The 27,878-nt window shown below is 39.8% G+C and overlaps 1 protein-coding gene and 1 pseudogene across 3 annotated transcripts in view; both read right to left on the reverse strand.

Annotated features, from left to right (window-relative positions):
- The window catches only part of Crebbp (CREB binding lysine acetyltransferase), a 131,348-nt gene that overhangs the window by 67,269 nt on the left and 36,201 nt on the right, over window positions 1-27,878 (reverse strand). For 2 of the 3 annotated variants that reach the window (XM_048433062.3, XM_048433060.3), the window contains exon 3: window positions 3,011-3,187. The exons of the other annotated variant lie outside the window; for it this stretch is intronic. In XM_048433062.3, coding sequence (XP_048289019.3) covers window positions 3,011-3,187 — 177 coding nt within the window. The remainder of the gene's footprint in view (window positions 1-3,010; window positions 3,188-27,878) is intronic. 3 annotated transcript variants of the gene reach the window in all.
- Window positions 13,690-14,395, reverse strand: LOC125399613 (small ribosomal subunit protein eS8 pseudogene; annotated as a pseudogene).

The following is a 27,878-nucleotide window of genomic DNA, read 5'->3' on the forward strand; positions in this document are numbered from 1 at the left end:
AGTATAATTCCCTCCAACCCTGGTTCTTCCAAAAAGGGAGAAGGTCATTAGTTCAGGGCATTTTATTTTTCTTTTTTAATGTAGCAGATCTAGTTTTTTATATCATTGTTTCCTTGCTGTGTAAAATCTATGCATTTTAAGACACCAGATATAATGAAAAATTCAAGAAAGATCACAATACACAGTCAAGGAACTGTAAACAAACTATTAAGCCTAGGCTAAGGAAACCAATCCCAGGTGTGGTGTAGGAGGGTCTTCTTTCTATGTGTTGCTTTCATTGGTTGAATAAAGAAAACTGCCTTGGCTTTTTGATAGGGTAAAACTTAGATAGGCGGGAAAAAGAGAACAGAATGTGGGGAGAAAGGAGGCAGAGACAGAGAGCTGCCCTCCATGAAGCTGCCAGGTCAGACATGCTGAATCTTTCCCGGGTCGTGGAAAAAAAAAAAACACAAGATTATTAGAAATGGGTTAATTAAGATGTGAGAGTTAGTCAATATGAGGCTAGAAATAATGAGTCAGGCAGTGTTTAAATGAATAGAATTTGTGTGTTGTTATTTCGGGGGTTAAGCTAGCTGGCCGCCAGCCGGGAACACAGCACGCTCTCCTCATTACTACACAGGTGAACTCAGGGCAGCTAAAACATCTGGATACAATTAAAACCCCACAAAAAGGAAACTGCATGGCCATGAACAAGCCAAATTCCCTTAGAACCTCAATTTCCTCACCAACAAATGGGATCTGTGAATGGTGCCTCTCAAGAAGTCATTGCAGGAATAAGGTAAATACTCACTGAAAAAGATGCTATGCAGTCTGTGCCCTGACCTCTTTACTTCAATGCTCCACTGAAGATTGTTCCAGAATGTTCATGACCATCCTGTGCCACCAGAATAAACAGTACAGGCAAAGGACCTAGTTTACTCCCCAAAGGTATCTAAGAATCTTTCTCAAAAGTTCATATGTGCCTTTGTAAGAAAACTGCCCAGAGTGAGTAGACAAAAATGCTTCCTTAGCTTATTGTGATTGAGGGAGCCAAGGGAAACAGTGTTGACTGAATTCGTCCAATATTTCAGAAAATAAACAAAAGAACAAGGCTGCTACTGATCCTCCTGACCATCCTTCAAAGCAGAAGTTCCCAACAGGGACAGTGGTACCCCAAGGTACACATTTTGTTAGTGCCTGGAGATACTAGATTGTAATGACCAGTACAGAGGAAGGGTCATAGGTTACTGTCAAACATTACCAAGGTTCCAGGTGGCCCTGTAGGAAAACACCTGTTACTGCAGAGGCTGAAAGGAGCCCTGCTGTAGTCCTGAAGGGAGAAGGTAAGGAAGATCCTCTGCTGAGTCCCTCTGTGAAACCCTTGACCACTATACCTGGAGAGTTTAGATCTCCAAAGTAGCAACCAAGACTGGCAGAGGGACCTGAAGTACAGGGATCCTGTCACTCTGGAGTAGAGTGGAGAGGAGAGGACAAGAAAACAGAGAAAACTGGAGAGAGGAAAGGAAGGAGGACATTAGGTGAGGGATTCCCGTTTAAAACATAGAATACAATGAAAAAAGAAAATAACTCAATGAAGCCTAAATGTGTGCCTGGGTACCAAGCAGGCACAGGCAATGACAGATGGACCCAGAGTTCATGCCACTGTCTTCTGAGGGAGAACTAATAACAAAACATGAGAGAGGCCAGGCAGTATGTGTTGCTTCCAGATCCCAGAGGCTAACACTGGCAACCAAAAGCTACTGTAAGGAAGGTAGGAGAGCTAAAGAGATTGTCATAAGAAAAAAAACCCAGAAAATCTTGAGTGGTTTTGAAAACAGGCAGGTTTTACTGCTTTTAAAAAAAAAAGAAAAGAAAAGAAGAAAAACAAGTATTAACAGTGATAGCCTCTTCCCACTGTTCCCACTTTCTGACTGTGCACTTAGTGGAGAAAAGGCCTCAATACTTGCGTCCCAAGAGCTTCAGAACAGTGACAGTGTAAACGCTGTTACTCTCTTAGTTCTGACATATACTAAAGTTAGAGAAGCTCTTACAGGGGGAAGCAAGGTAAACAACACTCAGGAACTCTTTGTGCTAGTATTTCAAAATTAGCTTTTCAAGGCCAAAAGACAACTTTCTAAAAACCATGGTCAGCTTTTTGCTAAGACTTGTCAAAGCATTACTGTAAAAGTATATGGACATATGGAAGGCTCACTGTCACCAAAAAATACAAGGAAGAAGGGAAGTGACCACCTGCATATTATGCCTTCAGCAGTTGAAATGTACCACTGAGGACCAAAGGCCAGCCCTCAGTGTTCTAAACTAACAGATTCTATTCTGGGCAAAAGGAGACACTTCCATTAATACTTTGGTTTGTTAGGTTAGAGATTCCACAGACAAATCCCCTTTATAGCTGGGAATTTCCCACTCTTAGGAAGAATGACCACGCCAGGCAGTGGTGGCGCCTTTAATCCTTTAATCCCAGCACTTGGGAGGCAGAGGCAGGTGGATTTTATGAGTTCGAGGCCAGCCTGGTCTACAAGAGCTAGTTCCAGGACAGGCTCCAAAGACACAGAGAAATCCTGCCTGGGGGCGGGGGGCAGAAATGAAGATGTGAAATCATCTATAAAGTCTTATCTAACACCTGTCTCATCAGTACTACGTAATTCTTGTAATACAAATGTCTTTTGACTACAACAAAAATCGATCTTCTACTGACAGCTTCAACCTATTAACAAACAGCAAGGTAAGTCAGTCTTGATGATAATCAGAATTTTGCAAAGGTAAAATAATTCACACACGATTCCATTAACAAAGGGATTCTGGGAAAAGCAGGTAAATCAACCTTCCCTATCCATCTTGTTGCTAGTTCAACCAGAAAATACAAAGCTCACTGTGCTCTTTGGTTTTGTGGATTGCATTCCTATCACCAATGGCACACTCTCAGTCACAGTTTTTCAATATAAGCACCATAAAATTCATATGCTAAAGTACCCACCAAGTCCCGAAGTACAAAAAACCAAGGGCAACTTACCATATTTGGCACATTGGTGACTGAAGTATTCTTTATATCTGTAGGAAAAGCAGGCAAACTATTGACCATGCTCTGCTTGCTGGATAACTGGGGGTTCACTCCAGTGGCTCCCATCTGCTGCCCTCCAGTTTGACTAAAGGGTTGTCCAAATGGACTTGTGTTACCAGTCATTCCCATCTGAAACAAAACCACACCAACACATACTTATACCATGCACACAAACAAACAATAATAAACAGTATAAAAATAACTAGATAGTAGTCAACTGGCAGTTCACCTGGTCATGCTAAAAACACTGAAGACACTTTAGAGTTGATTTTTACAGAATGGCAGTTTTGTACTTGATCACAACACAAATAGGAGAACACTGTCAATAAAACAAATTCTCTTGCCTTACTTCCTATGCCAACAAACCTTGGCTCTGGTGTAAGACCCCATTATGTTCTAACCTAGAGACACACCCCCCCTAAAAAAAACCAAACAAATCTGGGCACCAGAATACTAACCCATTAGCCTCAATGAGCATCTCTGGTTGCAGAAAGCCTCCTCAGTTTGCTTCAATGGGAAACAAATACTATTTCCTACTTATAATGATATAATAAAACAAGCTCTGGGCTCCAAAAAAACCCACAAATTCTCTGCACTGCACTAACCAAGAGAGCATCCTAACTGTTCACCTTCCTCTCCAAACTCATCAAGCAAGATCCCTATCAAAAAGATAATAAATATATGTCTTACCAATCAAAAAGACAAGTCACAGAAATTCAAAAGCTAGAGGGCTTAAGGCGAATGGCACTGACATTGAAAAAGGTGGTGGGTCGAAGGCACAGGTCAGTCACTGCAAAGGCGGCCCCTTCCCAGGGCAGGCTTTACAGGAGTGCTATGCCACACATCTACTTTCTTGCCTCTCTGCAAGACGGGAGCAGAGAGAGGCATTTTCTCCACATTGAGACCACACCAGTGGTAGCTCCTCTCCCAAAAGAGCAGTCCACACACCACTGCACTGAAACAATGGGCAGACAACTTGAATTGTCAGTAGGGACAGAACAGAGGATTTTTGTTTAAAGTATTAACACTTGATATGAACGTGTATGTGTGTGTTAAAAGATACTAGGTTTTCAAAGAAGGCCAATTCCTAAGAGCTCCAAGAATGAATATTACTTGCCCATGAGAAAATGAACTCAAGCTAATGCAATACTCAGAGAACAAGCAGCTCAGCCCTGATCTCAAAGAACCTCATGCCTCATGTCAAGAGTTTTACTGCACACATAACCACTCATGAAGTCAATCATTCCACAACAAATGCACACAACAAGAACATTCAGGTGACCAGAGTGCATTTGCATCTCCAGATAACCATTCTAATATTCAGAGGAAGATCCAACTCCAATGAAATGCCAGACAGATATGACCAAATCTAATAGGTTATGTGACCAGCAGGAAGGGGAATACAAGCAGACACATGCGGCCATGCAGGAGCTCACAAGGACTCAGCAGGATCATGCATGGGGGAATGCCTCCAGTGACAAGGGCTAAGTTTGATATGATTTCAGTAAGACCATGAGTTATTTTTCCGAAAGTAGACTTCAGTTTTCCTCATAATTTTATATACACTTAAACCACATACCATAACAAATGGAGGGAGACACACACACACACACACACACACACACACACACACACACAAGACTTTCAGCAATAAGTTGCTACCTGTCACTTCACAGACAAGCAAAGGGTTGCCTAGAAAACTCAGGAACATCCGAGATCAGCTCAAAACTTCACTCTAAGTGCCATATACTCAAACCAAATGCACTGTCCTACACCATGAGGACTGTCAATCCCCATTGCATAGAACTATGTCCTCTACATACACCACACTGAAATGAGAACCACTGGACAGAGACACTGGCTCTGTCCACAAAGACCTGGAAAACTACAGCCAGCAGGACAATGGCAATACAATGCCTGATGTAAGGGGCGTAACAAATATTAGCACACTACCCCAAGTAAGATGCCATTTACAGAAGCAGGAATTTCTTGTAGTCAAGCCTGTGAGCTTTGGGGTATTAGCTTGGTCTGAATGGTGGCTCTGCCACTTGTTATCTGTGTGACCTTTCTTGAGCAGTTTACTTAAGTATCTCCATGCTTTGGTGTACAATGGAGATGAAAATAGCTCCTTCTAATGGCTGTGTAAGGATTTGAAAAAAATATATTCATGAAGAATTCCAAATTGGAGGTGTCATAGAGAAAGTACACAAATGCTGACTACTTGTACTCTCATGATTATTCTGAGGCTTTGGGGGTCAAATTACACTAAATATGGTTTCTTTCTAAAGTTTGTCTACAATAATAATGAAATAAAGGAACAGAATTTTGAGAATGTCAAGTGACTGGGAGCAGCTTACACACAAATTGGCAGCAAGAGGGCAGCTGGGATCATTGTATCGGATTGAGAGAAATGTTCTAAGGATCATGAAAAACACAAGGATGAGAGAGAGCACTCTTAGGGCTCACTATCTGTAGAAATATCATAAAGAGACAATTATTTTCAAACTATCCCAGTAAATCATAAATATTTTCAACTTGAAAACTTTGTTCATTCCAACTTAAAAGATATTAAGAAGCAACTGAGTATGGTAGTACCTACCAATGGTCCCAGTACCTGGGAAGCTGAGGCAGGAGAATCAGAGTAAGCTACATAGGAAGACTATCTCAAGAAAAATAAAGAATCAGAAATATAATGGCATAATGCACATTAGCCAAAATTTGAAAGAAAACTTGAACAAAAACGCTCATGAATAAAGAAACTAAGGTGCTTCCTGCTAGCATGTGGGCCACATGGCAACTGTTCCACTTGGTGCATCTTCATTCTGACATGACAGGTTAATTAAGCAGAGAGAAGATCAGAAAAGTAAAACAGCCACAATGGCCTGCCTTACAGACCACGCAGCAATGACACACACCATTAACCCCAGTAGCCACACTAGTTTGCCAGAGAAACCAGACAGTAAGTGGTGCACACCTTTAATCCCAGAACTAGAAAGGATTATAAAACACAAGAAGACAGCTCTCAGTTTCAGTCTCACTCTGAGGATTCATGGAGGCAGGATCACCATTTCAGTCTGAAGAAGAGGTAAAGAGCCAGTAACTGGCTGTTTTACTTTTCTGATCTTCAGGCAAGCTTTATTCATTAAAATACAAATGAAATGCCATTACACTTTCAACCTTTCTCTATGCAATGGAATACACATAAAACCACAGATTTAAATGACTTTTATAAAAACAGTATGATTCAGCTGGGTGCTGGTAGCGCACACCTTTAATCCCAGCACTCTGGTGGCAGAGGCAGAGGCAGGCAGATCGCTGTGAGTTTGAAGACAGCCTAAATTACACAGCAAGTTCCCAGGACAGTTAGAACTATACAGAGAAACCCTGACTGTAAAAAACAAACCAAAAGAAAACAAAACAAAAAACAACAACAAAAATATGATTCAGTACATTTGAAACAAATTGTAAATAATTTAAGGACCAGAAACACTCATTCTTTCTAATGGAAGGAAGAACCATTATTATTCTAGACTATGGCTACATCATTTGTAAAGCCAAAGCATTTCTCTCTTGGCAACCCACCACTGCTGAAAAAGAGCCAAGAAGAGTAGTTTTTATGGAAAGACATGGCTGTATCCAGTCGGCAGCTATCACCCACTTGCTCTTGGAATCCTTCCAGCACCTCAACTTGATGAATGGAAAGTTAAGGGACATACACCAGTAATGACAATGCCATAGGCAGCACATTCACCAACCAGAGCACACCTGGGAAGCAGAACTGGGTGAGCTGATATGGGTCCGTAACAGTGCTATCCTGGGAGCACTGAGGAAGACACAGCCCCAGATCTTAACATTTGCTATCAATGGTACACCCTACTTGCAAAAGTACTTAAAATACTTCTCGTGTTTCCCTTGGATACGACTTCCATTAAAGCACCTTGGAAGAGCAGTATGAACTCCAGACCTGGGACACTAAAATTTTTTGGTGATGAAGCCATACTCAGTACCAGTGTCATGCCTCAGCAGGCCATGACCTTTGAAGACACTATCTCTTCAGGATGCAATCTATGTTAATTGATAAGCAAAACACTGGACTGGGAGCAGTTGGAAATTTGTTTCTATTCCTGCTCATAACTAGCCACATGGGAGGGATGAACCTCTTGCCTCTGGCTTTAAGTTTTTCATATGTAAAACAGGAACATTCAGGTGATCACAATTTCTTCATATTTTAAGTTTTATGCTTTTTTTAAGTTTCAATCAGTGCTTAAATTACAGGACAGCTTTACACTCTGAGAAATGCAGGAATTCACAGTGAGGAACAATTTGGGATCTCAAATCTGACTGGCCTGGAAGTGTCTTATATTGGCAATGCTCTCAATGTGGCCAATGACCACTAAGAAAGATCACGCAGGGTGGGTGCATCCTGCTATTACACATGGCACAGGAACCAAGAGTCCGGAGTTTTACATTCGCTGTACTCTTGCCCAGAATACTTTATAGAAAGCATGGAGTATAAGGCAAAATAATCCAGAGAGTATAAAATATAAGTGAATTATTTTGCCTAATTCCATCAAATCCTAATACCTTTTAAAGGCAGAAGAACAGTCTCTTCAGGATTAAGCAGCCCTTTCCAGCCTGGCCCACGGTAGCAATGAAGAAGGGGAAGAGAAGATAATGGGAGACATGAGGAAAAATATCATTTTCCTTTATCAACAGAAATCTAACTCAAACTGTAACTCAGCTATATGACACAGGAGAATTGATCATCACTGGATGAACTACACGTGTCCCAAACCCTCTACACACGAAGGACAGATATGCCATCCTTCACCATTCACAGTCCACTCACTGATGAAAATGACAAATGATACTAGAGGAGGGCTCAAAGGAGCAACATAATGTAAGTATCAATAATGCAAGACCCAGAGCAATGGGAAGGAGGACAGAGTAGGACCCAGAAGAAAGCAAGCATAGGAGATGCACCTCTGCTGCACCAGGGCACGAAACAAAAACAAGCTCTCTTTTACAAAGGTATGTATTTGTGTGTGTGTGTGTGCATGTGCATGTATGCGTGCTCTGCACATGTGTATGCCACATGCATATGGGTACCCAAAGAGGCTAGAAGACCACTGAAACTGGAGTTGCAGGCAGTTATAAGCTGCCCAAAGTGGGTGCTGGGAACTAAACTCAGGTCCCACAGAAAAGCAGCCAAGTATTCTTTAGCCACTAATCCATCTCTCAAGCCCCAAGAACAAGTTCTTGAAAGAGGCTGTTAGCTTGAGAGAACAGTATGTGGGGTAAGCTCTAAGTGGGAACTACAGGGATACAAACAGGTTCTGTGCTGTTCACTCCTGACAAGCTTTATACATGAGTGACAACAGGAGGGCTGGAATGGGTAAAGGTAAACCCAGAACTCTAAATGCCTTTGCCTGAAGTGTAAGACACACTCAAAGGTGACTGTCATTTGCATATTAAGATATGTGCAAAACTCTATAGCAAATCAAATACTTAACTGTAAAAAGCACTATCAAAAAGATCATGGACAAACGACACTCTTACATCGAGGGCTCCTGACTAGTGATGCCTACTTGTAAGAGGACTTGGAGGCGGCTAAAAGCTATAGCACCTGACACACAGAGAGACCCAGAGAAGCGGAAAGAAGGGGGAAGCAGAGTCAAGTGACTGGAGGGCTACTGAGACAACTTTCACAGTATAAACAGCATCTTATTACTGACAGAGAGAAACACCCTGTAAGAGTAAAATGAAAAGGGCAGACCACAAAGTATATAATCCTCAAGAAACATATACAGAGCAAGGGTTGGGGGAGGAGTACAATCGCAAAACATTTAGTGATTAATCTGGAGGGTTTTCTTTCTTTAAACTCTATTTTATATATTAGTGTGTGCGTGTGTGTGTGTTAATAGAGTGAACATGGAGGTCAGAATACAACTTTGTGAAGTCAGTTCTCTTACCTTCATGTGAGTTCCAGGGACCAAACTCAGGTTACCAGGTTTGCATGGCTAGTCCCTACTGAACTATTTCAACAGCCCCAGGTTTTTCTCTTTTAAAACTTCTGAATTATTTAAAACATCTACACCAAATATTATTTTATCACAAGGCTGTAAACTGCTCTAATGTATGATAGTGTGACTAGGAAAATAACTGAATGAATGAGATTTGGCCACCACTATCAGATCTTTACCACCAGTCTTTGCTGAAAAGGTAGGAAGGAGGGAAAACAGAAACAAGTATAATCAGGACACCAACAGCTGTGCGTTGCTCAAACAGCTTATGTTTACTGCTTCGGCAATCATGTGCTGGCTCCCGGTAAAACAAAGGTTCAATTATCACTGCAATTTGAACTGTGGTTCAATTGTGACAGCCAGAGATGCTGCTTCATTAGGATTTATTTGGTACCTGAAAATTGGAGAGCTTACAAAACAGACTGGAGTCAAATTTTCCTCCCAAAATTTGACTCCAGTCAAACAGTAAGATGTTATTACATTCACTAAACAACAACAAATAAAAAACACAGAAAGGAGCCACCTTATATAAGGAACACACTGTTCCAGCAATGAGACCTATATGGGACCTATTATATAGTCCCACCTGCTGCTGCTGTTTCCTTTTTTTCCTTCTGAAATAGGGTTTCTCTATGTAGCCCTGGCGGTCCTCAAACTCAGAGATCCACCTGCCTCCCAGGTGCTGGGATTAAAAGTGTACACCACCACCCAGCTGGCCTACCTGCTTCACTCAGCTCTGTTGCTGGGATTTTAAAAGGCAGCGGTCAAACACACATTTATCAACCAAGAACACAGTATCCGTTAGTTATCTTTCAGAATGTATTGTAGAGTGGTAAAAGTACTACACAGGAAGGGCAAGGATTCTCATGACCAGGGTAATAGACATAAGACCCAAAGAAATCAGATTGAGTGCTTTCACCAAATCAACTGGATCTCTAGATGCAGAGAAGATTCCCAGACCAAGAAGTCAGGCTCAACAGACCAAACCAGAACTGGGCCTGGAATACCCACTATAAAATACCAGTAATGTTCAACATCATCAGCAAGAAAGAAATCATGGCAAGACACTGGAAGAAGCTTGGATCTCTACCATTCACTGCAGTTTCAAAGTTTATTTCTACTCTAGTAACCTAAACATCTATAATATCACAAGTATGTAACCATCTTTCCAGAGAAAGGTGGGACCTTTTTGTGTTTTTGCGACAGGATCTTATTAGGTAGTTCTGGCTTTGGCTGATCTGGAGCTCACTATGATAGCCTCAAATGATAGCCTCAAACTATGAGATCCTGAGATTAAATGCATATGTCACACCTAGCTTATAAAATATCTTTTATTATTTCTTTGTATAGGATGTGCGTGAGTGTGGGTGCATGCTTACCACACCACATGTATAGTAGTCAGAGGACAATTTTGAAAATTGGTTCTCTCTTGCCAGACAGTGGTGACGCATGCCTTTAATCTCAGAACTTGGGAGGCAGAGGCAGACGAATCTCTGTGAGTTCAAGGCCAGCCTGGTCTACAAGAGCTAGTTACAGAGCAGGCTTTAAAAACTACAGCGAAACCCTGTCTCGAAAAACAACAAAAAGAAAATTGGTTCTCTCCTTCCACCATGGATTCTAGCGATCAAACTCAAGTACCAGGATTTTACAGCAAGCACTTTCATCTGCTAGGCTATCTGAGGCAAGCAGGTCAATAGAACAAGTTAAAAGCTAGACAAGGTTACATAGTCAGTTGTCAGTCTCTCTCTCTCTCTCTCTCTCTCTCTCTCTCTCTCTCTCTCTCTCTGTGTGTGTGTGTGTGTGTGTCTGTCTGTCTGTCTGTCTGTGTCTCTCTCTCACACAGAGAAAAATCAAACAAACAAAACAGAGAATGGAAAAAAAAACAAGAATGAGCTGGCTATCAATGTTTATAAACTAAACACCATCTTGGAAAAACGGCATTCACAACAATGACAAACAAGATGAAAGTTGCTCAAATCTACCAATCAAATCATAAGGACTTAGTCAAAGAGTTAGAGCTGCCCATCTCCTTTTGCTTCCCTCCCATTGGCTTACAGAACCCTCTGTGACGGTAGCAAGAGTAGTAGGTAGAACAAAGGCTAAGACATACAACCCAGAAAGCACAATTGCTAAAAAGGTAATGACCCCGACGCACACTCATTCAAAATATACACACAAACACATACACACTTACATGTGCACAAGCATACATATGCACACTATAACCTCCTTATCCATCCTTATCTCTGTACCCCATGCCTGTCCGAGAAGGACACCTGCTCATGGTTGAAAATATGTACTTGCAAATGCACAGGACATGCTGACTTGAATGGGACAAACAATCTGAAAAACCACAAGGCACTGTACAATCTTGAAGTGGCTTTAAGATCTCTTTCCAAATTTAGAATGTAAGATATCTCTCTGAGCAACCAGGACTATCTGAAATGAACACTTTCTAAGTTTAAAAAGACAGGCAAAAACTAAAATCAGTAACTGCAAGATAATGTTTGAAGTCTGCATCTCCCAGCATTACCTTTCTCTTTGTGGCAAACATTTAAGAGCTGGCCTATGTTCCAGCTCATTCTTTATTACTTGGGAGAGAAACACAAAATGTGTACAGCTCAGTTTTGAGCACATGAAGTTTCCACTTAGAAAATAAAGCAATTATTGCAATCCTGACTACAGAGATTACTACAGAGATTGTGCTATTTTTCAAAAGTCAAAGGTAAGAGCCACATTCTTATCCTTAATAGGTAATGTGCATATAAGTTTGACATCATTATCCACTGATTAAATATTGGCTTTTCCTAATAAGAAAATGTCACATTAAATTTCTGGCTTTTGTTTTTTGTGTGTGTGTGGTTTTTTTTTTTTTTTCGAGACAGGGTTTCTCTGTATAGCCCTGAATGTCCTGGAACTCTCTCTCTGTACACCACGCTAGCCTTGACTTCCACCTCCCACCCCTGGGATTAAAGGCATACACCGCACCATTCAGCGAATTCCTGGTTTTTAATAGGAATACTTTTAGACACTTGTCTCAAAATATACAAGAGCTCAAAACTCTGTCTACAGTCAAAAACAAGACAAAATTTCTACATAGACAAAACACACATTATACAAGGTAAATTTGTTTATCTAAGATAAGTAAATCTGCTTCAGGGTAAGTCTAATTTTTAAGTATGTTTTTGTGTGAGAGACACAGAATTTTAATATGGAGCCCAGGTTGGCCTTGAACTTGCAGTCTCGTTAGATCTGTGCTGGTGTAGTATACCTAAATTTTGAAGGAATGACTAAGGCAAAAATCTCTTGTTGAAATTCACCCATACTGAAAGAAGTCAGAAAAACAACACCCTTCACAATAGCCACAAAGAGCATAAGATATCTCGGAGTAACTCTAACCAAACAAGTGAAAGACTTGCATGACAAGAACTTTAAATCTTTAAAGAAAAAAATTGAAAAAGACACCAGAAAGTGGAAAGATCTCCCAAGCTGCTGAGTAGGCAGAATTAACATAGTAAAAATGGCAATCTTACCAAAAGCAATCTACAGATTCAATGCAATGCCCATCAAAATCCAAGCAAAATTCTTCACAGACCTCGAAAGAACAATACTCAACTTCATATGGAAGAGCAAAAAAACACACAAAAACAAAAACAAAAACAAAAAAAACCAACAAGATCGCCAAAATAATCCTGTACAATAAAAGAACTTCTGGAGGCATCACAATTCCTGACTTCAAACTCTTCTACAGAGTTACAATACTGAAAACAGCCTGGTATTGGCATAGAAACAGACAGAAGGACCAATGGAACCAAAGAGAAGACCCGGATATTAACCCACACATCTTCAAACACCTGATTTTTGACAAAGAAGCAAAAAATATCAAATGGAAAATAGAAAGCATATTTAACAACTGGTGCTGGCATAACTGGATATCAACATGTAGAAGAATGAAAATAGACCCATATCTATCACCATGCACAAAACTCAAGTCCAAATAGATCAAAGACCTCAACATAAAACCAACCACACTGAACCTTATAGAAGAGAAAGTGGGAAGTACACTTGAATGCATTGGCACAGGAGACCACTTCCTAAATATAACCCCAGCAGCATAGACACTGAGAGAAACAATGGGACCTCCTGAAACTGAAAAGCCTCTGTAAAGCAAAGGACACAATCAACAAGACAAAACGACAGCCTACAGAATGGGAAAAGATCTTCACTAACCCCACATCAGACAGAGATCTGATCTCCAAAATATACAAAGAGCTCAAGAAATTGGACACCAAATGATCACATAATACAATAAAAAAAAAATGGAGTACAGACCTAAACAGAGAACTCTTAACAGAGGAATCTAAAATGGCTGAAAGACACTTAAGGCAATGTTAACATCCTTAGTCATCAGAGAAATGCAAATCAAAACAACTCTGAGCTTCCATTTTACACCCGTAAGAATGGCCAAGATCAAAAACACTGATGACAACTTATGCTAGAGAGGTTGTGGGGAAAAGGCAACACTTCTGCATTGCTGGTGGGAATGCAAGCTGGTACAACCCCTTTGGATGTCAGTGTGATGGTTTCTTTATTTTCTTTTTTTTCTAATTTATTTTTTTTAATTTTTTACAGAATAATAAACACCTTTATTACATGAGCTATGACGGGTGGTCTATTTGCCTTTTCGGGCTTTGATCTTCCTCAGATAGAACTCCAGCTCCTTGCCTTCTAGCACATAGCCATCTGCTCTGCCACACTGGCCTGGTCTTGAGGCGATACAGGCGAGAAGCTTGCCCTGCTGAAACTGCTCCTCCAGAAGACTGCTGATCTTGGCGTTCTTTTTCCTTTCATCATATTTCTTTTGAATTTTCTTTGATCGTTTCTTGTTTAATATTTCTTCCTCCTCAAGAGTCAGCTTGATCCCCTTCTTGCAGCCCAGGGGCAGTGCATAGTGGGACTTGTACCACTGTCGATATGGTGTGCTGTCAATAAGCACAATGCAGTTCTTGACCAGAGTCTTGGTGCGGACCAGCTCGTTATTGGATGCATTGTAGACGACATCAATGATCCTTGTTTTGCGAGTATAACACTCAGAGCCCCAGGAAAAGTTCCCCACATCCAATCTAAGGGCACGGTACTTCTTATTGCCTCCTCGCACACGAACCGTGTGGATGCGACGAGGGCCAATCTTAGTGTTCACCGCAGGCCATCCCAGCTCATATTTCCGCTTCTTGTGGTAGGGCTTTCTCTTACCTCCGGTCTTGCAGCGCTTGTACCAGTTGTCCTGAGAGATGCCCATCGCTCGACGCTGGCCAGTGTGGGGGTTTCTTAAGAAAATTAGGAAACAACCTTCCTCAAGACCCAGTAATACCACTTTTGGGTATATATCCAAAGGATGCTCAATCGTGCCACAAGGACATGTGCTCAACTATGTTCATAGCAGCATTGTTTGTCATAGCCATAACCTGGAAAACCTAAATGACACTCCACCGAAAAAATGAATAAGGAAAATGTGGTATATTTACAAAATGGAGTACTACACAACAGAAAAAAAATAACATCTTGAATTTTGCAGGAAAATGGATGGAGCTAGAAAACATTATTTTGAGTGAGGTAACCCAGACACAGAAAGACAATTATCACATGTACTCACTCACAGGTGGTTTTTAAACATAAAGCAAAGAAAGCCAGCCTACAAACCACAATCTCAGAGAACTTAGACAACAATGAGGACACTAAGAGAGACTTACATAGATCTAATCTATATGAGAAGTAGAAAAATACAAGATCTCCTAAGTAAATTGGGAGCATGGGGACCTTGGGGGAGGGTTGAAGGGGAAGGGGAGAGGCAGGGAGGGGAGCAGAGAAAAATGTAGAACGCAATAAAAATCTATAAAAAAAAATAAAAGAAATTTACTCATACCCCCTATCTGAACCTCTTGTAAATATCAAAATTTTCATATGAAAATGTGGTTGTAAACCCTCAGAAACAGAAAGAATCAACATAGAAAACTGCAATAGATAAAAAACTAATAATTCAAAAAGTCATGAGCAAAGTTATAAAGTATAAATCAAGTCAATATGCATAATTTTTAATGGTTACAAGGCTTTTTGCTTTTGTTGTTAATTTTATTGTTGCTAGGGGCTTTTTTTTATTGTGTTGAGACAAGATCTCACTATGTAACTGTCTGCTCTGAAACTTGCTATATAGACTAGGCTAATCTTGATTTCAGAGATCCACCTACCTCTGCCTCCTGAGTAGAGATTATTTATCAGTGCCCCCAACCAGTAGGAAGTAGCCTGGAAAACTAAGCCCACATTTCCCCAAAATGGACTATGGATATTTTCCTTTGTTTAGAATGTTGGTTACAAGCTGTTATGCATAATGATCAAGAGAAAAACTAAACAAAGGATATCAGATTCAGAGTACTTGGTTTTTTTTTTGTTTGTTCTGGTTTTTTTTTTTTTTAGAAAGGGGGGAGTGCTGTGGGACAATAGTCTGTACCCTGTCACTTATATTTTAAATAAATGCTGATTGACCAGTAGCCAGGCAGGAAGTAGAGGCAGGGCAATGAGAATGATGAGAAGAGGGAAGCACAGTCTGCAGTCGACCCTGCCACATAGCAAGCAAGATGTGACTGCCTTCCCGAATAGGGTACCGAGCCACATGGCTAGCACAGACAAGAATAATAGGCTAATATAAGTTATAAGAGTTAATAAGAAGTCTGAGCTAGTAGGCCAATCAGTTTATAACTAAAAATAAAAAATAAAGATATGTACCACCAAATCCAGCCAACACTAAGTTTTTAAACAAGATGAAGCATGTATACTTTAAGCTAAATTTAATGAAAAGCTATGAAGAGACAAAGATGTGCAAATAAACTGTACAGGCATTCTTCCTTAAAGGAAGGGAAACATCATCTCCACCCTTAGGTGTGTGACAGTACAGAGGGAGGTAAGGAATAATGTTACAGCAAAGAAACCTAAGGATCAAACCTCTGCCAAGCATCAAAAGCAACATCACATGTAATAATGAGTTATGTTGATAGTGTGTGCATCCTTGATGGGTGAGAGTAAAATAGCAATTGACCAAATTCATTTTTCGACAGATTCTTATAATTCTATTCTTTAAAAAAAGTATTTATTTTATGTTTATCAGCGTTTTTCTTGCCATGTATGTATATGCACTACATGCATGCTTAGTGCCTGTAGATATCATCAGATCCCATGGAACTGAAGCTACAAATGGTTGGGACCACGTAGGAGCTGGAAACCAAACCTTTCCATGTTAGACAAAAAGGAGAAATGTAGTGATATTTCATTTGTATTTTAATAAATAAAAGTTGCCTGAAGATCAGAGAGTAAAACAGTCCCTCTGGCCTTACAGACCAGGCAGTGGTGACACACACCTTTAATCCCAGGCTTTTGCAAAAGCAACAAATGCTTTCCACCAATCCATCTTTCCAGCCCTTATGATCTTATTCTTATGAAAAAAAAAATCAGCGAAATACCAAAAAAAGGACATTCAGCAATATCCCTAATCAGTTTGCAAAACTGTCAAGGTCATCAAAACACAAGAAACGATAAGGAAAACTGTTGCCTTTGAGAAAAACCTAAAGAACTCTGATTATTACATGTAGGAATATCTTAGATGGGCACCAAGAACAGGAGGATATAAAGAAAAAAATATCAAAGAAGTCAGACTCAAATATTACTGTCAGTCAATCACTGTGTGTCAGTACTAGTTCAATAACTGTGACAAATGTACCACAAGAATATGAGACATTAACAGGGAAGGTTCAGTGGACTAACAGTGAAGAACAAACACAGGACTTCTGTACTATCTTGAAAATCCTCTATGAGGCAGTCATGAGCCAGATGCAGAGGACTCAAGATGTGACTTCTTTGCAGAAAAAAGTACCAAGCCATGTGGCTAACACAGACAAGAATTATAGGCTAATCTTGATGGTGCACGAATCTTGAAATGCCATACAATTGTGGCAATAAACATGGCTCCGGCCAGTACCTCCACCATGAAGCTAGTTTCTCAGAAAGCAAAGAAACGGGGTGGACCTAGACATCAAAACCACAGCTTTAATCCTAGCCATATCGTTTGGCAAATTAAAGACTTGTGTGGTCAGAAAAAGAGAGATACAGTAAAGATAATTTCAGACGAAAAAGCCTCTAAACAGTTTGCAGTGTGTTTAAAACTATATGTAGATTTGGGAGTGAAAAGAAAAAGGATTAAGTCCTTAAGAAAAAAAAAAGAGTAGTTGGATGTGGTGGCATACACCTTTAATCCCAACACTTGGGAGGCAGGGGCAGGAAGATCTCTGTGAGCTCAAGAACAGCCTGGTTTGCATAGTGTGTTGCAGGACAGCCAGAGAAACCCTGTCTCAAAAAGTCAAAAAATTAAAAATAGAAATAAAGGAAATAGAGGTTAAAATAAAGCCATGTAAAGATGAAAAATACACAGAGAGTCTGGATACTGTATATTATTATGTTCTCTTTGAATTGTTTGAATGCTGAGGAAGGAGTAACAGTTGCTAAAATACACTTCTTTATAAATGCTGCTGAATTAATTAAAGAAAAATACCTTGACTTCAAAATTGAAGTCATAAGGTATGTTACTTTGGAGAAGACGTTTTGCTTTTTATTCCACAGGAAATGAGAGGCTGTGGATTCATTCCAGGTTAAAGAAAAACAGATTCAATCAAGGAAGACTCCATGAGAAATCTCCGATAGGAGTTATGGCCCAATTGTCTGAGTTCTACACCCAGAGTTCTACATACTTGAGATGATCAAGCCTCACAGGATACTCCAATCACGACTTGACCAAAATTATAAATTTTCTTTAGGTTCTTATAAGATTATCAGCACCCCCAATCAGCAGGAAGCAGCCCAGGAAACTACACCCACATTCCCAAAAAAATGGATTATGAATATTTATCTTTGTTTAGAGTGTTGGTTACAATATGCTATGAATAATGGTTCGGACAAAAAGCTAAACAAAAGATATTAGATTCAGAGTTCTTGTTTTTGAAAGAAAAAAAAGGGAGGAAAGTGCTGTGGGACAATGGTTTACCCTCTAAAGATTTGTTTCTTGCACTTGTTTAATAAACACTGATTGACCAGTCGCTAGGCAGGAAGTAGAGGTGGGGCAATGAGAATTATGGGAAGAGGAAAGTTTCAATCTGCAGTCGTGACCCAGATGTAGAGGACACAGGACATAAGATGTGACTGCCTCACCAAAAAAGGTACCAAGCTACATGGCTAACACAGACAAGAATTATGGGTTAATATAAGTTATAGGAGTTAATAAGAAGCCTGAGATAGTAGGCCAATCAGTTTATAATTTTAAAAAAATCCTCTATGAATCTAAAATAGCTCAAAAATCAAGATGACTTTACAATGAAAAGCAAATTAACAAAAAAATGTCAACAGGTAATAATTTTGAGCAATAAAAATACAGACATTGATTATATTATCCTACGTTCTATTTTTGAAAATGTTTAAAAAAAAAAAAACGTGGAACAGGTGAGGCTGGAGGGTGGTGTGGTGGTTTAGTGTGGTATTGCTCTTCCAGAGGATCTGGGTTTGGTTCCTACCACCTGCATGGTGACTCAGAGCACCATGTAACTCCAGTTCAGGCATCAATACCCATTTCTGGCCTCTGAGGGCACCAGGCTTGAATGTAGCATACATGCAAGCAAAACACTCATGCACATAAAGTAAGTAAATATTAAAAAAGAAAACAAAACAACAAACAAAACAAATAGAAAACACACCCAGAAATGAATCTGTAACACCCAGAAAGTTACAAATTAAACTTCTCTTTGTTATCACAATCTATGAAAGACAAATGACTCCACAGCTAAGAGGACTTGCTATTTCAGAGGACCTGGGTCAGGTTCTTCTGTAACTGCAGTCATAGCAGGGATCTGACACACTCTCCAGGCCTTCATAAAAACTGCACGCATGTGATACATAAAAGCAAACAGTACCCATATAAATATATATAAAAAAACAGATACTTAACCAGGCATGGTGGTGTACACCATTAACCTCAGCACTCAGGAGGCAGAGTTGGGCAGATCACTGTGAGTTTGAGGTAAGCCTGGTCTACACAGTGAGTTCCAGGACAAACAAGAACACCAAAGAATAAAAAGACGTATTTCAGAGGCAGATTGTTCCATAAACTCAAAATGTATAGAGACATAATTATGGCGGCTTCCTGTATTAAACACAAACACAAACACATATACTTTTGAGAAAAGTCTATTTTCTTATGGGCCTTGTAAAGCCTGACTGACTTAACAGATACTTTAACTACAGAGCTATTGTGCTCAGATGTCAGGCAAATCGCAGTACACAGGGATGCATTTCTTTAGACTGCAAAAAGTAGATCCTTTAAAATAGTAAAAAGTAGTCCTAGGAAATGACTCTTAGCTATTAATTTCTATAAATTTTATAGAAGGGGAAACCTATTCTATACAGAAAAAAACCCAACACATTATAAACAAATATAATCTTGAGTCAACTACAAGTGGGCTATAAGTAAAAGCTGTTACTTTCTAACATGTCATTTTGAACAATGTCCTGTACAAGCAAAACTATGGCTCCAAACAGGTTACTTCTTGTGGAAAGTAGATACACAGCCCACTTCAGAAGGTTATTAAACATGGAATAACAAGAAACCCTGTTTGCAGAACTCTCAGCACAGCACCAGCAGAGGCATCTTACTCCTGCTCACATGCACCATAACTCACAAAGAGTTAAAAACAGTAATTTAGGACTATGCTAAAAAATTTATGCTATAAACATATATATACATATTGAAAAAGACCAAAAATATTACATCACAATCAGCATAAAAACCCTTAAATGTTTTAACTTAGTGGCAGATGGACAACAAATTACTGTCTATGGTAAATATAACTCTTCCCAAAATATAGAGGAAACATTTTGGAAAAACTGGTCATCATGTTTTGGCTCAAATACACTGAGAAAAGCGCAGCACTTTACAGGTTGGTACACTAAAATTATTCTGTGAACAACTTAGAAAACAGAAATTATTTGCAAAGTGTGAAGTACACAATCACTACAGGCTACTAACTGCAGTCCATATTGTATGATCACACCACCAAACTGAGTGTCCCTGGATATACTACATCACCAGCTCCACCTGGAGCCTGTTCAAGCTGGCTGCAGGAATAGAGTGTTCAAGATGTGTGAAATGAAGAGAAAAGATACATCACCAGAGACAGTCTAATTAGCCCAACTTCTAAAAGACCATGTTTAAGGCTTTCAAGCCTTCTCATAAGGAAGGACAACACTAGCCATGAAAGGATCAAAAGTAACTGAGAGAACAAAAAGTCACATTCCCCAACAGTTAACAACAAACCATATTCAGTAACATGTCATCCATCATGCTTACTACACTCAAAACTTACTGGACATGCACAAAGGCAGGGAAATGTGACTGATACTCAGGAATAATCTATTTCAACAAGCAACAGACTGAAAAAGAAACCAGATTCAGAAATGACAGAGATGTTGGAATCAGATTTCAACAAAATAATGAGAAAGTAAAGAGAGAAAAGAAGCAAAACATCAAAAAGACAAAAGGGTGTGTATATCAATCCCATTAAATAATACTAAACAGCACAGCTAAAAGACTAATAACAGTAGATACCATTAGGAGGGTACTGGATGAAAGATCTAAAAGACTGATTGTCAGAATAAATAAATAAATAAATAATAAATAAATAAAGGTAAGATCTACCTAAACACTACTTATAAAAGACACATTTTAAATATAAAGACACAAGAAAACTAAAACAATGTCATTTGCAAATGCTGATAAGAAAATGGGAATGGCTATATTAGTAAAAAAAAAAGTAGCCTTTAAGATAGATTATTAAAATAGCTGAGATGAGTATTTTATAATGGTTTCAATATATCAGAAAAGTGCAACTCAAAATACATATCCATCTAATAAAAGTTTGGGCATGGTGGTATATGCCTTTAATCTCAGTCCTTGAAGGCAGGGGTAGGGGGATCTCTGTGAGTTTCAGGCCAGCCAAGGCTGTAAGAGACCCTGTCTCAAAACAAAACAAACAAAAACCTAATAAAAGTTCTAAAGCTCTTCCTCAATGCATGAAACAAGCAGACTTCACTCTGGGGGGAAAAAGGGCAAGTCTGTAATTAAATTGCATATTTTAAATATTCCTCTCCTAATAACTGATATAATACATCCTTTCTATCCAAAACCAATAAAGATTCTAAAAGAGTAGCCAACTTATTCTAGTAGATATTTTATAAAGCACCACACCTTACAACTGTAGGACGCACTATCTTTCAAGAATGTATAGACCATCTACCAAAAAACTACACAAAGAAAGGTCAAATGGAAGGGCAGGAATGAGAGAGGGCAACAGCTTTTGTTTTGCTTCTTCATGCTTTCTCACATGTAGAATATAGATATAAATGTTTTTTTTTCTAAGTACACAAAAGTACTGCTGAAGAATGCAGCTCGGCAGTGATAGAGTACTGACCAATATGCATGGGGTACTTGGTCCAAAACAGTGTTTAGGGGCAGGATCCCGCAACCATCAAATGGAAAGCATATTGGTAGTACTTTAAAAAGTTGGAAAGATGGCTCAATAGGCAAAGATACTTGATGCCAAATCACCACGACCCACATGATACAAAAAGAGAACCAATTCCTAGAAGTTGTACCCTGACCCTCACACTGTGCACTGCAGCATAAATGCCCACACATACATGCACATAAATGTTATTCACACACCCAAACCCCAAGACTCTTTGAGAGAAAAGGGAAAGGAAGAAAAGAAGAGGGTAATGGAGGGTATGAATGTGTAAAAACCAATGACATGCATGTATTAAAATACTCAAGAAAAAACTATTTCATATGCTAATTAAAAAATTTAATTATAAAAAAGCCATATGCTGGGTTATAAAATCCTTAAGTTTCAATGAATTTTCAAAGGACAAATCTGTAACAGAGGTGACTGGGGATGTGGCTCAGCTGGCAGAGAGTTCACATAGCATGCTGAAGCCCTTAGTGCAATCCTCAGCACCACAAAAGCACACCTGTAATTTGTACAATTAAGAGGTGGAGGCAGGAGGACCAGAAGGAAGTCCAAGGCTATCTTCATAGCAAATTTGAGGCCAGCTTGAGTTTAAGACCCTGACTCAAAATATTTCATTAAATTTAAAAATTCTAAGGGGAAAGAAAGACAAAAACACTGAAAACCTGACAGTAAACATAGTCTACAAAAAACAAAAGCTAAAAAGAAAAATATTGGGCTGGCAACCCGGCTCAGTGGGTAAAAGTGCTTGCAGCCAAGTCTGAAGACCTAAGTTTCACCCCCAGTATTTAGAAAAGGAAAGGACAGAAATGACCCACACAAGTTGTCAAAACCTCCACACATGTGTCTTGCCAATACACGCACACACATAATTGCAATAACTGTTTTTAAAAGAATATTAAGAGCACCTCTGCGACTGTGAATAAATAACTAATATGAATAATTTAAATCTTCCCAGTGAGAAAAACAGCAGACTAAGATGGCTTTACCGTAGGTGAACTTTTAAATTTAATTATTTTTTTGAGTACGTGTATTTTGTCTGTATGTATGCCTGTGTATCATGTGTGTGCCTGGTGCCCAGAGACCAAAAAGGTCACTGAATCCCTGAAACTGGAGTTGTAGACAGTTGTACACATCTGTGAACTATCATGTGGGTGCTGGGAATCAAACCTGGGTCCTTAGAAAGAACAGCCTAAAAAAAAAGTGCTTTTGTGAGTCATCTCTCTAACCCCCAATAACACTAATATTAGATAAATTTTAGGAAAAGAATAAAAAAGGCTAGAGAGACGGCTTACGAGGTTACGAGCACTAGCTGCTCTTCCAGAGGTCCTGAGTTCAATTCCCAGCAACCACGTGATGGCTCACAATCATCTATCTATCTATCTATCTATCTATCTATCTATCTATCTATCTATCTATCTATCTATCTATCTATCTATCTATCTATAATGAGATCTGGTACCCTCTTCTGGCCTGCAGGCATACATACAGACAGAATACTGTATACATAATAAATATTTTTTTTTAAGAAAAGAATGAAAAAAGAGCAATCTCCAAGTTATCTCACAAAGCCAGTATTTTCCTGATACTGAAATCAAATGAGAACAAAAAAGGGTTAATGCAGTGGTGGACTCCAGAGTACAGAAGGCCTGGGCATGAAAACTGCCCTAAGTTTGAGGACAGCTTGAGCCATATTGTGAGTTTCATGCTAGTGTGGTGAAATCCTACACGCTACAGGGTGAAATCCTAGCTCAAAAATCCAAGCAAAGACTGGGGTGATGCAAAGTATTTGCTGTGTAAGCATGAGGACCTGAATTCAGGTCCCTAACACCCATGTAAGAAGTTGGGCACTAAGGGAGTAGGGGAGGAATGGGGAAAGCTCGGTGGCCTGGGATGGGGGGGGGGGAGGAGGAAGGATGAATATGGGATCAGGGAAGAATATATTTCAACTAAGGGAGTCATTTTAGGATTTACAGGAGACTTGATTATATATGGGATCCCAGGTCCAAGGAGAGATCCCCCAGACTGTTCTCTGGACAGAGGAGAGGGTGCCTGAATCGGCCGTGGCCCATAACCATACTGATGTATATTTTGCTTATCACCATAGATCCTTCATCTGGCGAAGGACGGCGATAAAGTCGGAGACCCACATTGGAGCACCGGACTGAGCCCCCCGAGGTCCAAATGAGGAGCAGAAGGAGGAAGAACATGAAAAACGAAATCAGTATTGCGAGGGATGCTATCACCCACTGATACAAGGAAACGGATCTAATGAGAGTTTACCAAGGCCAGTTGGACTGGGACTGAACGAGGACGTGATCTAACCAGATTCTCGGAATTTGGCCGGATTCTCTGAATGTGGCTGGCCCGAAGTCTTTCTGAAAAGCCATTGACTATGATACTGGGACCTGTTTCCTCTGCATATTCTGGATTTTGGGGATCCAGTCTGTTTGGATACTCACCTTCCTGGACCTGGAGGGAGGGGGGAGGAACTTGAACTTCCCACAGGGCAGGAAACCCTGACTGCCCTAAGGGACGAAGTGGGAGGAGGAGAGGGAGTGGGGGGAGTGGGAGGGTGTTGGGAAGAGGGGCGGAAATGGAAACTTTTATAATTTAATAAAATTTACTTTCAGAAAAAAAAAAAAGAAGTTGGGCACTGCACTAATTAGAAGCACGAGGATTCTGAGGCCTTCTGGCCAGGCAATCTAACCAATCACACTACAGATTTGATGACTGAAGCATTGTCTCAAAAAAAGAAAAGAAAAGAAAAGAAAAGAAAAGAAAAGAAAAGAAAAGAAAAGAAAAGAAAAGAGAAAAGAAAAGAAAAAAACAAGGAGTGAGAAGATACGCAAGTTGGACTATATTCTATCACCCCCCCTTCATACACATACAAACACACACACACAAGCACAAGACTAGATTCACAATCCTCATGAACAGAGGCACAAAACTCATTTTAGATCCAATAATAAACTTAAAAGAAAGCATAAAAAGCCAAACAGATGCCTACTATCTCATAATCTAACTTTTTTTTTTAAGTGAGGGATAGTAGGACACACATAAAAAGAAAGGGGATACTAAGGGCTAAAGGGTTAAGCCTTAAAAGACGGGCAAGTAGGTAGTCGACAGGAATATCAAGCTTGTATGAAAAGCCTTGATTAATAAACTTAACTTCAAAATACAACCTTAAAAGATAATTAAAACAGAATTGGCTTGCTTGAGTACACAATGTTGCTCCCAGAAAACAGGAGTTATTAAATGAAAAAGCAAAAATACAAGGCATGGGATGCCTCCTGTGATGGCTAATCCTGGTTGTCAACTTGACTACATCAGGAACCAACAAAACCCCCAGCAGCTGGGCACACCTGTGAAGGTCTTTCTTGATTGGATCATTTGAGGCAAAAAGACCCATGCTAAATCTGGGTGACAACTTCTGGTGACAGCTTACATAAAGGACATGGAGGGGAAAAAAGCTTCTGCTTGCCCTTACCATCTCTGGCAAATTCATTCACCCTGCTGCTGAAGAATTACTTTTCTGGTATTAGAACTAACTTCTTTAGGATTCCAGTGTAGACTAAAGACCAGCTAAGTAAGATATCCAACCTCATGGACTAAACCACTACTGGATTCTTGAGGTTCTGTCATGTGAGTGGTGTCTGGAGCAACTCCTCCCCGATGGCCCTAGTCCAACAGTAGAGTCAGTTCTACTCTTCCACCATATGGGTCCCAAGGCATGGACTCAGGCCATCAGGCTTAGCAGGAAGTACCTTCTCCCACTGAGAAATCTTGCTACCTTTCTTTCTTTATATTATTTTAAGGGGAAAAAAATGAGATAGTACACAAAGTGAAAAACATCAGTGCAGAACGAATAATACAAACCCAGAGACAGAAATTGGAGTTCAAGCTAAAAATCAGGAAAGCAAAGCAGTCAAATCACTGGCGAAGTCTTACCTCTACCAAGGCTGGGCGACTGCAGACTAAGACGACTCTGCAGACTAAGTAGCTCAAGCCTCTCTCTCCTCTCATTTTGTATTCCCTCTAGTGCTGGGATTAAAGGCATGACTCCCTAGTACTGGAATTAAAGGTGTGAGGCACCACCACCTGGATTTGTTTCTGCATTAATCTTGTATAGCCCTGGGTGGCCTTAAACCCAGAGATCTTCTGCCTCTGTCTCCCAAATCCTGGGATTAAAGGTGTGTGCCACCACTGCCTGACCTCTAGTGGCTTTGCTCTTTTGATCTTTAGACAAGCTTTATTTATTAAAACATAAATAAAATATCACTATACATCAGATAAACATACAGTATTGTTTCACTTACTACTAAATCTGATTCCCGACTGGACTATCCAAATAAAGAAAATGGACTAACCATTCCTTTAACAACCAACTTGATTCTGCTAATTCTTTAATAACTACATTCTGTTAATTTATTCCTTTAGAACACACATTCTGAGTGCAACTTCTTATTGGTACAATTAGGTTCACCTTCAAAGAACTTGTTAAAAATGCAAATTCTCATGCTACACCCCAAAATTGCTGAATCAAAGCTCTGCCTGGCTCTTGGGCACTTTGTAAAAGCCCAGCTTTGATTTTAAATCACCAGTTCCAGCTGATTGTAGCTGGAACCTGCATCTATGTGAAAACCTTTACTCTAGGAATAGGAAGAAGATTCCCAAGCAGAATCAACCTCCATCAAGATGCAGCATCTCAAAAGTCTCCTCACACATCAAAAAGGGCCTACTCTTAACCCTCTATGAAAATTGTTTGCAGTACCTACTTATTTTTAGTATCTTTCCAGGTGTGTGAGAAAAAAACAAAAATGATTTCTAGGGTGACACACAATAGTAAATTTTTATTAATCTTAAAATCAGAAAGACTCTGGATCACTTGACCAGGTTTGCTGGTTAGCTTTTATTGTCAACCTGATATAACCTAGAATCACCTTGAAGACGACCCCTCAATTGAGGTGTTGCCCAGGTCAGATTGGTCCATGAACTATGTCTATGAGAGAGTGTTGATTGGTGACTGATATGGGAGAGCACAGCTCATGGAAGCAGCACCATTTCTAGACAGGAAGGTGGGTTGTAGAAAGCTAAATGAACATAGTCACTGAGGAAGCCAGGAAAGTGTTTCTTCATGGTTTCTACTTGAGTTCCTGACCTGACTTCCCCAACAAAGGACTGAGACCTGAAAATAGGAGCTGATATTCTCCTCTCCATTAAACTGCTTTTAGTCAGCAAAAACAAAGCCAACAGAAAGCAAATTAGAACATCAAGTAACACAAAACACTTCCCACTCTCTTCTGCAACCTTCTGCACAAAGCCACATCTCTCAGCACCTATCACAAAAGAAAATTAATCTCAGTGTCTGTGTGCTTTCTAATCCCATTGAAATTCCTTTTTTTTTTTTGTTTCCTTCTATACGCAGGCCAACTATTTGGGTTATTTTCAGTAGCAAAAGCGACACAAAAAAGCTGAACAATAGTGGTGCACACCTTTATTCCCAGCACTCAGAGGCAGAGGCAGGTGGATTTCTATGAGTTTAAACCCAGTCTGGTCAATAGAGCAAATTCCAGGACAGTTAAGACCTACACAGAAAAACCCTGTCTTGAAAAGCAAAACAAACAAAACACACACACAATAGGGGGAGAGGGCGCCTGGAGAAATGGCTTGGCTGTTCTTCCAGAGGACCTAGGTTCAATTTCCAGCACCCACATGGTGGCTCACAATTGTCTGTTTAATTTTAGTTCTAAGAGATCCAATACCCTTAAACAGACACATGTGCAGGTAAAGCACTAATGCACATAAAATAAACAGTTATACAACTCCCTAAATTACAGTAACACAAAGGGCTTTGCCACGGTCAAATGGGGACATGGTTTTGGTTTGCTCCAGATTTACACTGTGTCGTGCAGTGTTATCACTGCCAGTTTGTTTTTAAAACTACTCACATTTTCCTTATCCTTGTAACTATTTCTTGCTGATAGTGCACGCCTATAATGCCTGCCCACAGCAGGCTGAAGTAGGAAGACCTGGAGTCTCAGGTTAGCCAGCTTAGTTTACAGATTGATATCATCTCAAAAACAAAAACAAACAAAATCCCACACCATAGTCTTAAACAGTCATACACAATTATAGAGGGGAAATAACTTAATGCTTAATAATTATAAGAAAATTTTAAAA

Source organism: Myodes glareolus, chromosome 9 (assembly GCF_982192425.1).
Source record: "Myodes glareolus chromosome 9, mMyoGla1.1, whole genome shotgun sequence".
NCBI lineage: Eukaryota > Metazoa > Chordata > Mammalia > Rodentia > Cricetidae > Myodes > Myodes glareolus.